A 14,174-nucleotide genomic window follows, 5' to 3' on the forward strand; every position below is an offset into this window, starting at 1 on the left:
AGCCATCATACTCTGATGAGTCACTTCTTCCCCATTTATTAACTCTTGATTAATTAAATTTGGTTTCATCTTCTCCATTTTGTGATTTTTTTTTATCCTCATCTGTTATATTTGCCTAATTGCAATGCCACTAAGCTGCTTCCTTCCTTCCAAAGAATAATGATTGCCTAAGTTTCTATACACAACACCGAGTTTGTTCTCACCTTCACCAAATGTTTTTGAATCAATAGTTTGATCAACTTCAGACTTGATTGGTGATCTGTAGAGAAAGAAAATTGGGTTCTTATTTGATCATAGAAGTATTGGCCTTAACATAGTTCAGATTTGAGGTTAACATAGAGCAAAACTTATTGTAAATTAATACAACAGAAATTCTGTAAGCTGTTAAACTATTTACTGTCTCCTCCCGCCCACCTTTGAAATGTGCATGGTGTGTTCTGTTGATGTATCAATTCATATGTCTCTGAAATATGATTCGAGTGTATTGTTTACAGTGTATGTGTGAAATAAAACTTCTTGTACAAACACTCCCATTGTATTTTCCTGAGTTTCATAACACTAAGTAACATGGTTTTTGTTCTTGGGTTATAAAACTCATTTCCTAATTAGTTATATCATAAAAACATAGAAAAAAGTTTAAGTAAACTGGAAAAACTTTGTTTTTGTGTGAAACTCTGCAGCACATTTTGCTATAATTTTTTCATTGAATAACTCGTAGAGTCTCAACCAATTCATCATAGTTTGTGGCAGCCACAAAAACAAAGTTTCTGGAGTATGACAACTACTTTCAAAGTAAGTGCCGTACAATTAAACAAGAAATAAGACTTTCAAACCAGAAACAAAAATTACTTCAAATTTTGTTACATGAGTTACAGTGTAATCTGTACCGGCATCTTCAGATCTCAGCCGAGACATAAAAACAAACAAGGAAACAATTAATTTGCCTGAAAATGATCTCTTATTTTGGCTGGCAACAAGGCAGTAGCAGATGTTCAGCTTGCTCTTATCTCTTGCCTAAATAGTGCCATAAGTATTTCCAGTTGAAGAAATTGAACCATATAACAACAAAGACTTACTACAGAATAAATATTTAAAGAGAGTACACAGAAAAAGATAAATGAGTTATTTCATTTCAAAGCTGTTTCTCAGCTGATGCTGAGGGCTTCAGTATTTTGGAGGGTATTTTCCTTCTATCAGGAATACAATGAAGAAATGTTACTTTTACGTAACCCATTTTAATGTGCTTCGTGAACAAGGTCTAGTGAACCTTATGCCCGAAGTTTCCCTCTACCCTTTTTCATGGCTGTAAGGAGGAAATCAGATGTTTCTACTTAAGTTCTAAACTAACCACCATTCCCCGTGATTCTGAAATGTGGATAATTTGACTTGTGACTAAGATTCTGGATTGTTCTGAAACTATTAAATCAGGGGTTGGGAAAATTTCGACCTCCAAGTATAGTTGGGCTGTAGCTTTGAACAACTTACACTATTGGATGTCCTGACTTTGGATAAACTATTGGCTAAATTAACATCCAGAGGGCCAAACATTGTACACTGTTGGTTTCAAGACACTACTGTACCCTGAGTGTAGATTTCAGCCCTCATTGTATCACAGGATATCATGGTTTCTCATGATGGCTCAGTTGATCCATGACATTAATCATAAGTGGTGTCTTTAAAAAAAAATGTGTTGGGAATTCAAGTACTGTAATGTGAAGCAGAAACACTTTATATAGAGAGAGGGTGGGGAAGGGAGAGAGAGGGCACGAGCTACATCTACTGATGACAAAGAAAAAGTATGAAACAGTAGGGCTAAACTGCAGTGAGAGCTGAGATGTGTACTATATAATTTTGGGAAAGTCAGTAGAATATCACATTCTGCTATGGCTATTTTTACAGCAGTCTTGGTAGACTTTTTTTTTTAAGAGGTGACATTTTTGGGCACAAAATGCCTTTACGTTATGCAGAAATAAACATGATCGTCTTGGCTTGAGAGGTTTATCTTACTACTCAGATTCCTTGTGTAGGCTACCTTGTGTAATGTGGGATTATTGTAGCAGAATGTCATTCACAAGGTGGTGGTTGTGGCTTGATGCTTGTGGTTTAAATATGGCTTGCATATACAGATTGTGATAATCCCATTAATTAAGGTTTCTTAAAACACATAAATTGGGTGAATTCTAGTGAATACAAAGCCAAAGCAAAAATGTGCCATCATTTAATTTGGCGCACATCAGCTGCTGGAACATTTTGATGCACTGATAATTTAATCTGTTAGGCAAATATAAGTATGCTGCATTTTCATCCTCTGTTATTATTACTACAATCTTTTCCAGACGACTGGCTGGCAATGACCTTGCTTTTATTCATCCAAAGGCCTTGTCTGGGTTGAAGGAACTCAAAGTTCTGTAAGTAATCAAATTTCAGAGGTTCATGGGGAAGTTCTCTACTTTTTTCTTGTCCTCTCAGCAGATTTGCTGATAGAATTAACAGAATTGAGTGTCTTGCTGTAGCTTTCAGAACTGCAGAGTCCCAATAATGTGAAAAACTGTTTATTTAGTCACTTCATAATTTGAATGCAGAATTAACCTTTCAGGTGCTGGGGAAATAAAAGATGTTTGTAGATTTAATTAAATGTGCTCATTGTTATTTTAATTGCAGGTTGCATATTTGATTTGAAGGGCAGTGTGCATCTTGAATTAGAAGTGCATGGAAGCTGCTCTGTAAGCTAGCAGGAAGCTAGTGTGACCTTTTAAAAAACAACACCAGAATTAAAACACATCCAAAGATTTGTGATAGCAAGTTTTTAAAAACTTGCTATATAAGTTAACCTATACCTGATTGTACCCTGGGTGATCACCATGTATTAAACCAGAATTCTGTTTATGATGTAAAGTTCTTCTTGCATGCCTCATAATTTCTGATTATGTGGCAGAGAAAAATGTTTTAAGTTGTAGGTATAATTACTAAACTACAAAAGACATCTCTCACCCCAGCAGTCTTTTTTTTTTTATTGCTTTCTGCAAAAAGAGAACTGGAACTATAAGACCTTGTATGATTCAAGAAAAACCAGCGTGTTGTAGTGGTTTAACTTTGGATTATGACTCTGGAGATTAGGGTACACATTTCCAGTCAGCCTTGGAAACCCAGTGGGTGACCCAAACAAGTCAGACTTAGAGGAAGGCAAACCCAATTCACTTCTGAACAAATTTTGCCAAGAAAACCCTCTAATAAGGTCAATTTAGGGTTGTCATAAGTAGGAAATGTCTTGAGGGCACATAGCAGCAATAGTCATTTAAGAAGGATATGAAAACTTCCCTTACTCTCACACAGGGCACAAGTTATATTAGTGCCCTGTGTGGGCACTAACTCAGAACTAATGGGATAGAAGACATACAGATTAGCATAGGAAGGATCAATGAAAGTTGGTGAAAATGCTTATTCAAATCTATTTATATTATTAATGCTCATTTTTGCAGCACTCTGCAGAACAATCAGTTGAAAACCGTTCCCAATGGGGCCATCAGAGGACTCGGTGGGCTGCAATCCTTGTAAGTTTTCAAGTGAATGATTGTCTGTTTCTGTATCAAGTTTTATTTCTTTTCAGTTTTATTTTTCTTTGAACATCTTTTGCATTCTAGATATCACTGAAATCGTAATTTTAAGACTGTACATGTGGTGCTGTTGATTATTTTAATACATTGATTTTAAATATATCTGGAAATTGCCTGCATGGGTTTGCAAATGACAGACTTCCCTAAACTGAAATATACAGGTTGAGAATCCCTTGTATAAATGTTTTGAACTGGAAGTATTTTGAAATTCAGAGTTTTTTTATTTTAGAATAATTTGCATATATAATGTGGTATCTTGGAGATGAGACCCAAGTGTAAATATGAAATTTATTTATGTTTACACCTTAAACACACAGCCTTAACGTAATTTATACAAAATTAGCATATATACCCGGTGTTGCCTAGGGATCAGAGGGACTGCTGCCTCCCTGCTTTCATCCCTTGTCTTTTATAGAATCGTAGAATAATAGAGTTGGACAAGACCATTAGGGCCATCTAGTCCAACCCCCTGCCACGCAGGAATAACACAAAGTACCCCTGACAGATGGCTATCCAGCTTCTGTTTAAAAGCTTCCAAGGAAGGAGCTTCTACCATACTCCAAGACAGAGAGTTCCACTGCTGAACAGTTCTTACAGCCAGGAAGTTCTTCCTAATGTTCAGTTGGAATCTCCTTTCCTGTAGTTTGAACCCATTGTTCTGAGTCCTAGTTTCCAGGGCAGCAGAAAACAAGCCTGCTTCTTTTTCCTTTGACATCCTTTCACATATTCATACATGGCTATCATGTCTCCTCTCAGCCTTCTCTTCTGCAGGCTAAACATACCCAGCTCTTTAAGACACTTCTCATAGGGCATGGTCTCCAGACCTTTGGTCATGTACTTGCCCTCTTGTAGATGCCTTCCAGTTTGTCAATATCGCTTTTAAACTGTAGTGCCTAGAATTGGACACAGTATTCTAGGTGAGAGCTAACCAAAGCAGAATAGAAAGGCACCATGACTTCCCTCGATCTAGAAATTATACCCCTTTTGATGCAGCCCAAAATTCCATTGGCATTTTAGCTGTTGTATCATACTGTTGGCTCACGTTCAGCTTGTTGTCCACAGACTCCCAAAATCTTTTTCACATGTACTGTTGTTGAGTTATGCATCACCCATTCTATTCTGTATCTTTGCATTTCATTTCTTTCTTCCTAAGTGTAGTATCTTGCATTTGTCCTTGTTGAAATTCATGTTGTTAGTTTTGGCCCATCTCTCTAATTTTTTAAGGTCATTTTGAATTCTGGTCCTGTCCTCGGGATCAGAATTGCTCCTGATTTGGTGTCATCTGCAAACTTGATAAGCATGCCCTCTAAACCCTCGCTTCTTCTTTCCTTTCTTACTCTTTTTTCTCTTTTTTCCCTCTCTCCCTCCCTCTCATCCCATCTCCATGCTTCAGAGGGAGATGGGTAATACTACTACTACTACTAATAATAATAATGATGATAAATAATAAACCTCTCCTTATGGCAGGAAACAATATATCGTATATACTTGGGTATAAGCTGACTGAATATAAGCTGAGGCAACTAATTTTATCACAAAAAACAGGGAAAAATTATTGACTTGAGTATAAGCCGAGGGTGGGAAGTGCAGCAGCTACCAGTAAATTTCAGAAATAAAAAAAGATACCAATAAAATCACATTAATTGAGGAATTGGTAGGTTAAATGTTTTTGAATATTTACCATATTTCAAAGAAAAACAGTAAACTAGATCTGTAAGTGGAAAAGGAGCATCAACAAAAACAATATGGTATCAACAACAATAACAACAACAACAATTTATTTGTACCTCTCTCTGTCTCCCCATGAGGACTCAGAGTGGCTTCCACAGGCAAACATTCAATGCCTATATAAACAGAAAACCATAACAATGTTAATCAAAAGACAATACTAAATATTGTACAATAAGTTAAACAGTTGCATTAAATAATTATCATTAAAAGCAATTTAAAAACCAGCCGAGGTCAAGTGCCGTATCAGTTCCCTTTCGCCTTTTCTTAGATGTCTCTTATTGATGCAGCCTAGAACAGAATTGGCCTTTTCAGCTGCAGCATCACACTGTTGGTTTGGGTTCAGCTAAGACTCCTTTCATAGAATCCTAGAGTTGGAAGGGACCTCTAAAGCCAATCTAGTCCAACCCCCTTCATTCTGCCTTCATGCAGGGAAAGCATAATCAAAGCACCCCCAACAGATGGCCACCATGCCTTAATAACAATAATTGTATTAGACAATTTTTTCTAAATTAGTTTATTTATTTCTTACTGTAAATTTGTTTTTATAGGTTATTGTTTTACACTTGCATATTGTTTTGTATGGTCTTTTATATAATGTTGTAAGCTGCTTTGGGTCCCGTTTAGGGAGAAAAGCAGGATATAAATAAATTATTATTATTATTATTATTATTATTATTATTACTATTACTATTATTATTGATAATTCAGGCAGGCAAATCAATTGTCTCCCTACCCTGCAAAACATCACTTTCTCTTTTGTGTGGCACCAAAGTGAAGGGATGCAGAAATTAAAGCAGAAGTTCTAAAAGATTTTCTTTAAATTCAGTAACCTGAATTTTACTGCAGCACGTGTTTTCTGTCTCTTTTCTCCCTCCCCCCTTTTTTCTAGTGGTCCTCATTAGCTGAACAATATCCCACTAACTAACAGCACAAGACAGCCATCCATGGGAGCCTTCCTTCTCCCCTTTCTATTGCTCACGCAGAGCCAAAACACACCTAATAATGAGTAACTGGCAGAAACTCCATTATGCTCTACTGAAAAGTAGTTAATTGTCTGTTATAGGCAAAAGAGCAGCACCATTTCAGGTCATTACTGCAAAACTAGCTGTGAAGCTAAGTAAATGTACTATTTCCTAGCTCTGTTTAAATGTAGACATCGGCTTTTCAACAGAGGCCTTGGAAACCTGCTTTGGCATGTTGAACCCAAAGAGACGAGGCCTGAAAATAATTCCCTGTATGTGTTCCTGTTGCTATTCAATCTTGGCACATCATTAATAAAGATTAGGGACTTTTGCTATGGCTCTGAAATAACAAGATAGTGAAAGCAAAGGAGTCAGTTTTTGTTTAGCTGGACAACAGACGTTTAAAAAATAAATGTAGCATGACAACTAGCAACAGAAAATGATGATACAGTATTGATCCTACAGTTAGAGTGGGGTTTTTTTCTGTACTGGTCGAAACTGATTAACCAAAAAGGGTAATTTCATGTGGAGCATATAAATAGCTGTTGAACCTCAACCACAAATTCAGAAAGCCATGAGTAGTTTCCATTAGAAAACTAATGTTATCTGCACTTTGTTCCTATTTGTTTTCTGTTTAAAGAACATGTCAAGATTGGCCAGTGTCGGGACTATAGGACTAACCTAATAAAAAACCAACACAAAAGTAGTTTTATGTCACTGTACTTTGGCATGAATAGAACTTGACCTTTTCTGTATAGATTCGTTTTCAAGAAAAATGCTTTGAAAGGCTTTGAGGTGTGTAATCTTAAAGCAAATAACACTTGGTATGCAAAATACTAGAAAATTGCTGTGTGCGTCTCACCCCTTCCTCACTCTTGCTCCAAAAAGATTTATGCAGTTGTTATCTCAATTCAAAACTTTCAAGTTTTAACACCACTTAGCTGGTTCTTTGGCACTATTCCCAATTATATTGGAAGTGTGCTTTAGGGAGATTTTTTTCTTGGTGACAAAACATTTTTCTTGTACTCAGTGCTTTGTTGCCATTTTACTAGCTCATGATAATTTATTGATATACATTGATGAACAGACAGTCCCCAAGTTACAAATAACAGGTTATGTCGTTTTTTTCTTAAGGTGAATTTATTTGTAAGCTGGAACATGTACATTTTTAAGCCCCAATAAGATAGTTAACAAAAGCATTAGATGTGTTGTCGAAGGCTTTAATGGCCAGAATCGTTGGGTTGCTTTAAGTTTTTTGGGCTGTATGGCCATGTTCCAGATAAGCATTCTCTCCTGCTGTTTCATCTGCATCTATGGCAGGCATCCTCAGAGGTTGCGAGTATGTCTACCATAGATGCAGGTGAAATGTCAGGAGAGAGTACTTCTAGAACATGGACATACAGCCAGAAAAACTTACATCCAACCCCAAAGCATTAGCGATCTCAGTACTAATACCATTTCTAGTCAGTAATTCATTGTATGTGTGGCATGTCAGTTTTTTTCTTGCAAACCAATGTATCAATGAACCATCATTGTAATTGTAACACACTATTTTCCCCCATAACTGTTTTCAAAACTGAAAAAAACCCACCAAAGCAAGATAGAGAAACTGAAGCAGACTTGGAAGAATTATGAGTTAAAGAAATACAAACTGCGTAATTGTAACTGGGGGTCTTTGCACTCACAGATGTGGATAGTCTGTTGGTCTACCACCAAAAATCATTTAAAGCGATGGATCATTCCTGAAAAATCTCTGTGTAAGCACAGACCACCAATGTATGCGAGCCACAGATATTGCAAATAAGTACAACACTTGGGGAATTATGTCAGTTATTAACAATGTTGCATGTGGTCTAAATTTGATGTGATTAATTTGATGTGATGGGATTTTTAATAAAGTATTAATATACAAAGTGATCAATTTATTTATATACAAAGTGATCACAGAGTGTTAAATCTACATCAGATAGATCTTTCTTACTTTCTTTAGAAAGTGTAAACTAAGTACCTTCCCTTTGCATAGCCTTTCTGAATTAAGTGACAAATGAATAATCAACCTTCGTCCTAAATACTTAATTTGCCATTATAGCAAAATTAAATATTTAATATTAGTCATTATACAAATATCATAGTCACTAAATTAGAAGTATTTACAGAAGTAATTATTGCAGGCATATCTTCTTTGGTGCAAAACATATCTCAAATGCCAAATGGACTACAGGTACAGATGTGTCTTCTCTCATGTTTGTGATCCACTGCTAGAAACCGTAGTGTTTGCATTTATGAAATTAAATAAGTTTTACTCTGAAATGGCAAGGCATGCAGTACTACAAGTAGCATACAAGTTGGGAAAGTGCTTGTTCACTCATAATGGATTGGCTGCTCTTGTCATAATGTGATTTCTGTTGTATCCAACCTTATCAGTGTTTCCCTCTCACATCTAATAGCTACTTCACAGTTATTGGAGTGATTTTCTTGTGGTTTCTGAAGTAGCACTTAAAAAGAACAAAGTTCATGCCAGACATCAGTTGTCTTAAAGCAGTTTATCTCCACTGTACACTCTGAGGTGACTGCTTGTGTCAATACCAGGGTTTTTACCTCTATAATGATGTGCTTGAGTTTTATGAGTCATGTAGATACAGTGGTGGTGAAGCTACAGAAGAGAATATGAAGAGTCATGTAAAAATATAGACCCAGATAAAACATACTAACTTTAAAGAGTATAAAATAGATTGCACTGAAGCTCCATCAGACCAGGTTTAACAAAACTCAGTGACCAGGATTACTAACATGGGCATGACCAAACTATAAAGGACCGGGCAGGGGATAGTGCAGAGTATGTAAGACATACCTGTTTTGATGGGCCTTTGATCTCTTATATTGCTGTTTTTAAATTGTTTTAAATTGTTTTTAAATTGTGTTCGATTTTAGCCTGTTCTTGTAAGCCGCTCCGAGCCCCAGGGGAGTGGCGGCATATAAGTTCAAATAAATAAATAAATAAATAAATAAATAGTGCAAACAGCATACATAGGGCCAGGGGTTGAAGTGCAAAACAGTACTATCTGGCGACCTAGGGATTGGGCTGAAATCACTAGGGACTAATCATTCCCGAATGATCACTGGAACATCCAGGTTTTCAGATCCCTGCAAAATAAGGACAGTGTGGGGACTTGCCTAATCTCCCTGGGGAGGGTGTTCCAAAATCAGAGGGCCACCACCAAGAAGGCCCTCTCTCTTGTCCCTACCAGCTGTGCTTGCGACAGTGGTAAAAGTGAGAGGAGGACCTCCCCAGGAAGATGTGATCATGAAGCTAGACAGGGCCTGAACCATTTAGGGCTTTGTAGGTTGTAATCTGCATATTGAATTGGGACCAGAAACCTATCAGCAACCAGTGGAGCTGCTTTAATAGGGGCATCATACTCTCCTTATAATTATCATTCTTAACTATCTTTTATTGCAACATGGTAAAGAGGCTCAGAACCCTTACTAGGCAGTGATTCCATTGTCCTCTAACTCTCAATTAAACCACTTCTTATTATTTAAAGTTTTGGGGATTTCAATTTAATATTACTTTCATAATTTGTGCATTCAGATTATATGTACTCGTATAATATGGTCCATTGTCTTTCTCATTTTTGTATGAATTGCTTTCCTTCCATATATTCTTTTTTCAAAATTAGGTTGTACATATTTGACAGGGTGATTTGTTTTACTATTTTATTTTTATAAAGTACCATATGCATTAATGGTGCTGTATAAATTATGATGGTGTTGATGAAAGTAGCAAGGTGGGTAAAGAGTAAATACTTAACAATACTACCATTTCTCTTTTGCCTCACCCTGCTGCTTTGGAGTTCCAGGTTAACAGACCCAGGTGTGTTGTTTACTGAACATGTGTCAGAATTAGGTAAAAGTAACATACTGGTAACTGCTTAGATGCTTAATAATATTTTCTTGAACATTTGAATAATATCCCACACTAAGGTTCTCTCTCTCTCTCTCTCTCTCTCTATATATATATATATATATCATGTCAGAAGCGACTTGAGAAACTGCATGTTGCTTCTGGTGTGAGAGAATTGGCCGTCTGCAAGTACAGTGCCCAGGGGACACCCAGATGTTTTGATGTTTTACCATCCTTGTGGGAATCTTCTCTCATGTCCCCCCATGGGGAGCTATCTGTGAGAATGAGATACAGATATAGAAAAAGTGTATGCAGTTGTTTGATATTGATTTCATAATAATTCATTAGTGTGGCTTGATGATTAGAATGTGTAGTGAGAATATTTTAGGTGAGAAAACCGGTATATAAAAGTTCTAAATAAATAAATAAATAAATAATAGGGTAACAATGTACAGCATGAAGAGAGAAGGTTCTCATTATTTTGGTTAAAAATGAATATATACAGTTTACTTGGAATATTACATGGAAGATTGCTATTTAAAAAATTACTAACCATATTCACCCATGCATAAGTTGATCTCATGTATAAGCTGAGGGCAGGTTTGGAGGCCAAACTTAATGGATTTTTCTATGACCTGTTGAGGGTAAAAATTTGGGCCATATAACAACCCAATCTTTTCTTCCCTTTTCAAAAATGCATACAAGAGTGAACATATTTAGGAAACTTGAACAAGAAAGAGAGGTTTATTTAAGTGGTTGCAATTTGGGGTAGAATGTAAGTTGGATTGCTGATCTTAAAATGTCTATACAAATAAATATAAGGAAATGAATATAAATGAGGAAAAAGAATGAGAATGCAACCTGGAAAAAAAGGAGAGAAGAACAAAGAAAGCAGCCTTCCTCTGTGAAGGACCCAGCACAAAGTCAATGACAAGAGGTGGAGACGGGAAGCCCCGTTTGGCTGGGTAGGCATGGAAGCAGTGCTCCTGCCATATTACCTTTTTTTTGGCCAAACTGGAGTAAGAAAGGCAGTCCTTCTTCCTTCCTCACTATTTATTCCGCCTGAGCAGCATTCCGCAGCAGCGTAGGAAAGCTTGAAAAATGCAGCACATAAGCCTCATCTGTCAAGCTGCCTTATTAAAAATGTCTGCCATGATTCTACCTCAAGCATCCCAATTGGTGGGGAGCACAGTATTATTGTCATCTGTTTCTAGCATTGACCTGTGGATAAGTCAACCCATGTGTTTTAAGTAGACTTCTCAATTTTTTCCAACTTATATATAAATATATACAGTAATTAAAAGATAACAGTAAACTCTTAACCTTATAAACATATTTTACAACTATGTCTTTTCATAGGAGATAGTTCAAATCCTTGTTAATTAAATATATTTTCAGCTTAAATTTAGAGAGTACCTATATTGAGGTTTCTGGTCAGTTTTATATGCATTGAGGATATTATTACTTGTGGTGGGCTTGCAGCTGCATATATACATTCTTCAGTTCTCAGTGGTCGAGTACATGAACTGATATTTAACATCTGCTGTGTGCATAATCTATTGCTTTTCGTCTGCATGGTGATGGAGTGCATGTGTGTTTCAGCTCATCATGAGGTATATTTAGTTTTAGTTTTAAAACTCATGTTGTTCCAGTCTTCGGAGCTTTTTGTTTAAAGTCTGTTTCTCATACTTTTGTATGATCTGTTATATATTCATATCATTTCTCTGCAGGCGTTTAGATGCTAACCACATTACTGCAGTGCCAGAAGATAGTTTTGAAGGCCTGGTTCAACTGCGTCACCTGTGGTTGGATGATAACAACTTGACTGAAGTCCCTGTTATTCCACTCAGCAATCTTCCCTCCCTACAAGCCTTAACCTTGGCACTCAATAAAATAACTGACATCCCTGACTTTGCATTTACAAATCTATCAAGCCTTGTTGTTCTGTAAGTGTTTAGTTTGTCATCAGAGTAGGAATCTACTCTGTATGTAATACAAATGTATGTAAAATGTAATACAAATGTCTGGTTTTTCCTGACACGATAAATAAATAAATAGAGTAGGAATCTGATTTATATGGAAATTCAATTAATCTGTTGCTTAACACTAACTTGTATATAAAAGTACTGTATTGTCAAATAAAAGGTGCGATTCTGCTAGCCTAAAGCAATCACTTAGTGAACCTTACTGTATATGAGAATAATCTTGCCTAATGAAGGACTCATGGGAATTGGCTTTGAAAATTTGGTTACCTGTTGAAAAGAGAGGATGCACTTTTAAATATTTGTTTGCATCCTTTTCCTACAGTTGATAATTTGCCCATGTTTGCAGTTGACAAATAATACTTCTAAATAATATATTTGAAGCAGTAGTCCTCTATAACAGTCACTGGGGAATATAATGTGAGTAGGAGGGTGTTATTGCTGTCATGTTCTGATTCAAAGAACACAATGTTGGCCAGTGTGTGAAAAGAGTGTTGGGACTAGAAAGGCCATTCATGTGAGATATCAGCACTCTTTGGCAGACAAGGATCACAATCTTGTAAAACTACAACTTCCATGATTCCACAGCGTTGTTATGGTAGTTACTTTGTCCCTCTACTCCTTTACTGGCACAATGTAATTTCCATATTTTTAACTTCCATGGGATCTCTAGATTTTGATATTTGAGATTGCTCATCTGATCATCCAAACCTTGTTTATGTCACACCTCAATTATTGTAGTATCCTACTGGTAGGTTTGTCGTCTGGTTCTCATCTACTTCTGGTTTTAATCTAGAACAGTGCTATCTGGGGTTTAAATCCCCCTAAATATTCACCATTTCTTCTCCTTCTACAGTCCTTCGCTGGCTACCAAGTTCAGATCAGGGCCTGTTTTGGATTTTTGGTTCTGATATTTAAGGCTCTGCCCTTTAATCTTCCCTAATATTTGGCAACTTGGCTTGCATGGTATGGAACACCTAGGAATTTCAGATTCACAGCCAAAACATTATTGTCTGATGTACACAGCTCTGTGAAGGTTGCAAGCCTTTCAAGACCTGGTTCTGCACCTATGGAATTATCTTCCTTTGGATCTCCAGCTGGAGAAGGATCTCACTTGTCAATCTTCCTCTTGGATTCACCAATTAGCTGCTGACCTGTGTTTGAAATTGCTGAGATGGGTAGTGATAGGTGCTGGGGATTTTATTTCATGTATATTTATGAAATGTTTTATTCTTGTTCCTTATTTTACATGTTGATTTTCTACCCTATGGTAAAACAGGTGTTATAAATGATGATAACAATTGGCTTATTATTATTAGCATTAGTATAAGAAATCCACCTACTCCTTTTTTTGCAGGGGAGTTAGCCTGTGCATTTTGTTATGAATGAAAATTATTATTAAAAGCGTAATTTGTGTGACATGCCTCACTGAGTCAATAGATTTCTCCTTTTCCTTTGTTTTCCTTTAGGCATCTCCATAACAATAAAATAAAAACATTGGGACATCACTGTTTTGATGGATTAAACAATCTAGAAACTTTGTAAGTATTGTTCCTGCCCGTGGGTTTTGTAATTGAATAAAACACATTACAAAGACTAATGCTGTCAAACTTTGAGACAATCCTTTAAAGTTGTTGGCTTAGTTTTATAATTACGTTGTGGTAGTTGTATTATAGAAATATTTATATTGCTTTGTTGCAAAACACTGAACTGGTCACAGCATAGCTTATTTTTCTTTCCTAAGTTATTCAGCATGGGCAGAACGTTTGGCAGCAGAGGTAGAAGAAGTTTCTGTGTCCACTTGACAGGCCTATTGGCTAGTAGCCATGGCCATGATGACTAGGAATTCGTGAAAGTTTTGTTTTAAAGAAATCCCATAACTATTCCAACTTCCAAGTGTGATGACTGCAGAACCTTAGTAGCAGTTAAAACTACTCACGAGGAAGGCTTGGAAATTTCTTTAATGTCTTCAACACACCAG

At 36.5% G+C, this 14,174-nt stretch overlaps 1 protein-coding gene across 2 annotated transcripts in view; it reads left to right on the plus strand.

Moving 5' to 3' along the window:
- The window catches only part of LGR4 (leucine rich repeat containing G protein-coupled receptor 4), a 91,913-nt gene that overhangs the window by 54,877 nt on the left and 22,862 nt on the right, over nt 1-14,174 (plus strand). Inside the window, exons 3-6 of one of the 2 annotated variants that reach the window (XM_060765994.2) lie at nt 2,337-2,408; nt 3,480-3,551; nt 11,942-12,157; nt 13,663-13,734. In XM_060765994.2, the coding sequence (XP_060621977.2) occupies nt 2,337-2,408; nt 3,480-3,551; nt 11,942-12,157; nt 13,663-13,734 (432 nt within the window). The remainder of the gene's footprint in view (nt 1-2,336; nt 2,409-3,479; nt 3,552-11,941; nt 12,158-13,662; nt 13,735-14,174) is intronic. The other variant, XM_060766011.2, reaches the window with a different exon arrangement.

The sequence above is a fragment of the Anolis sagrei genome, chromosome 1 (assembly GCF_037176765.1).
Source record: "Anolis sagrei isolate rAnoSag1 chromosome 1, rAnoSag1.mat, whole genome shotgun sequence".
In the NCBI taxonomy this organism is placed as follows: Eukaryota; Metazoa; Chordata; class Lepidosauria; order Squamata; family Dactyloidae; genus Anolis; species Anolis sagrei.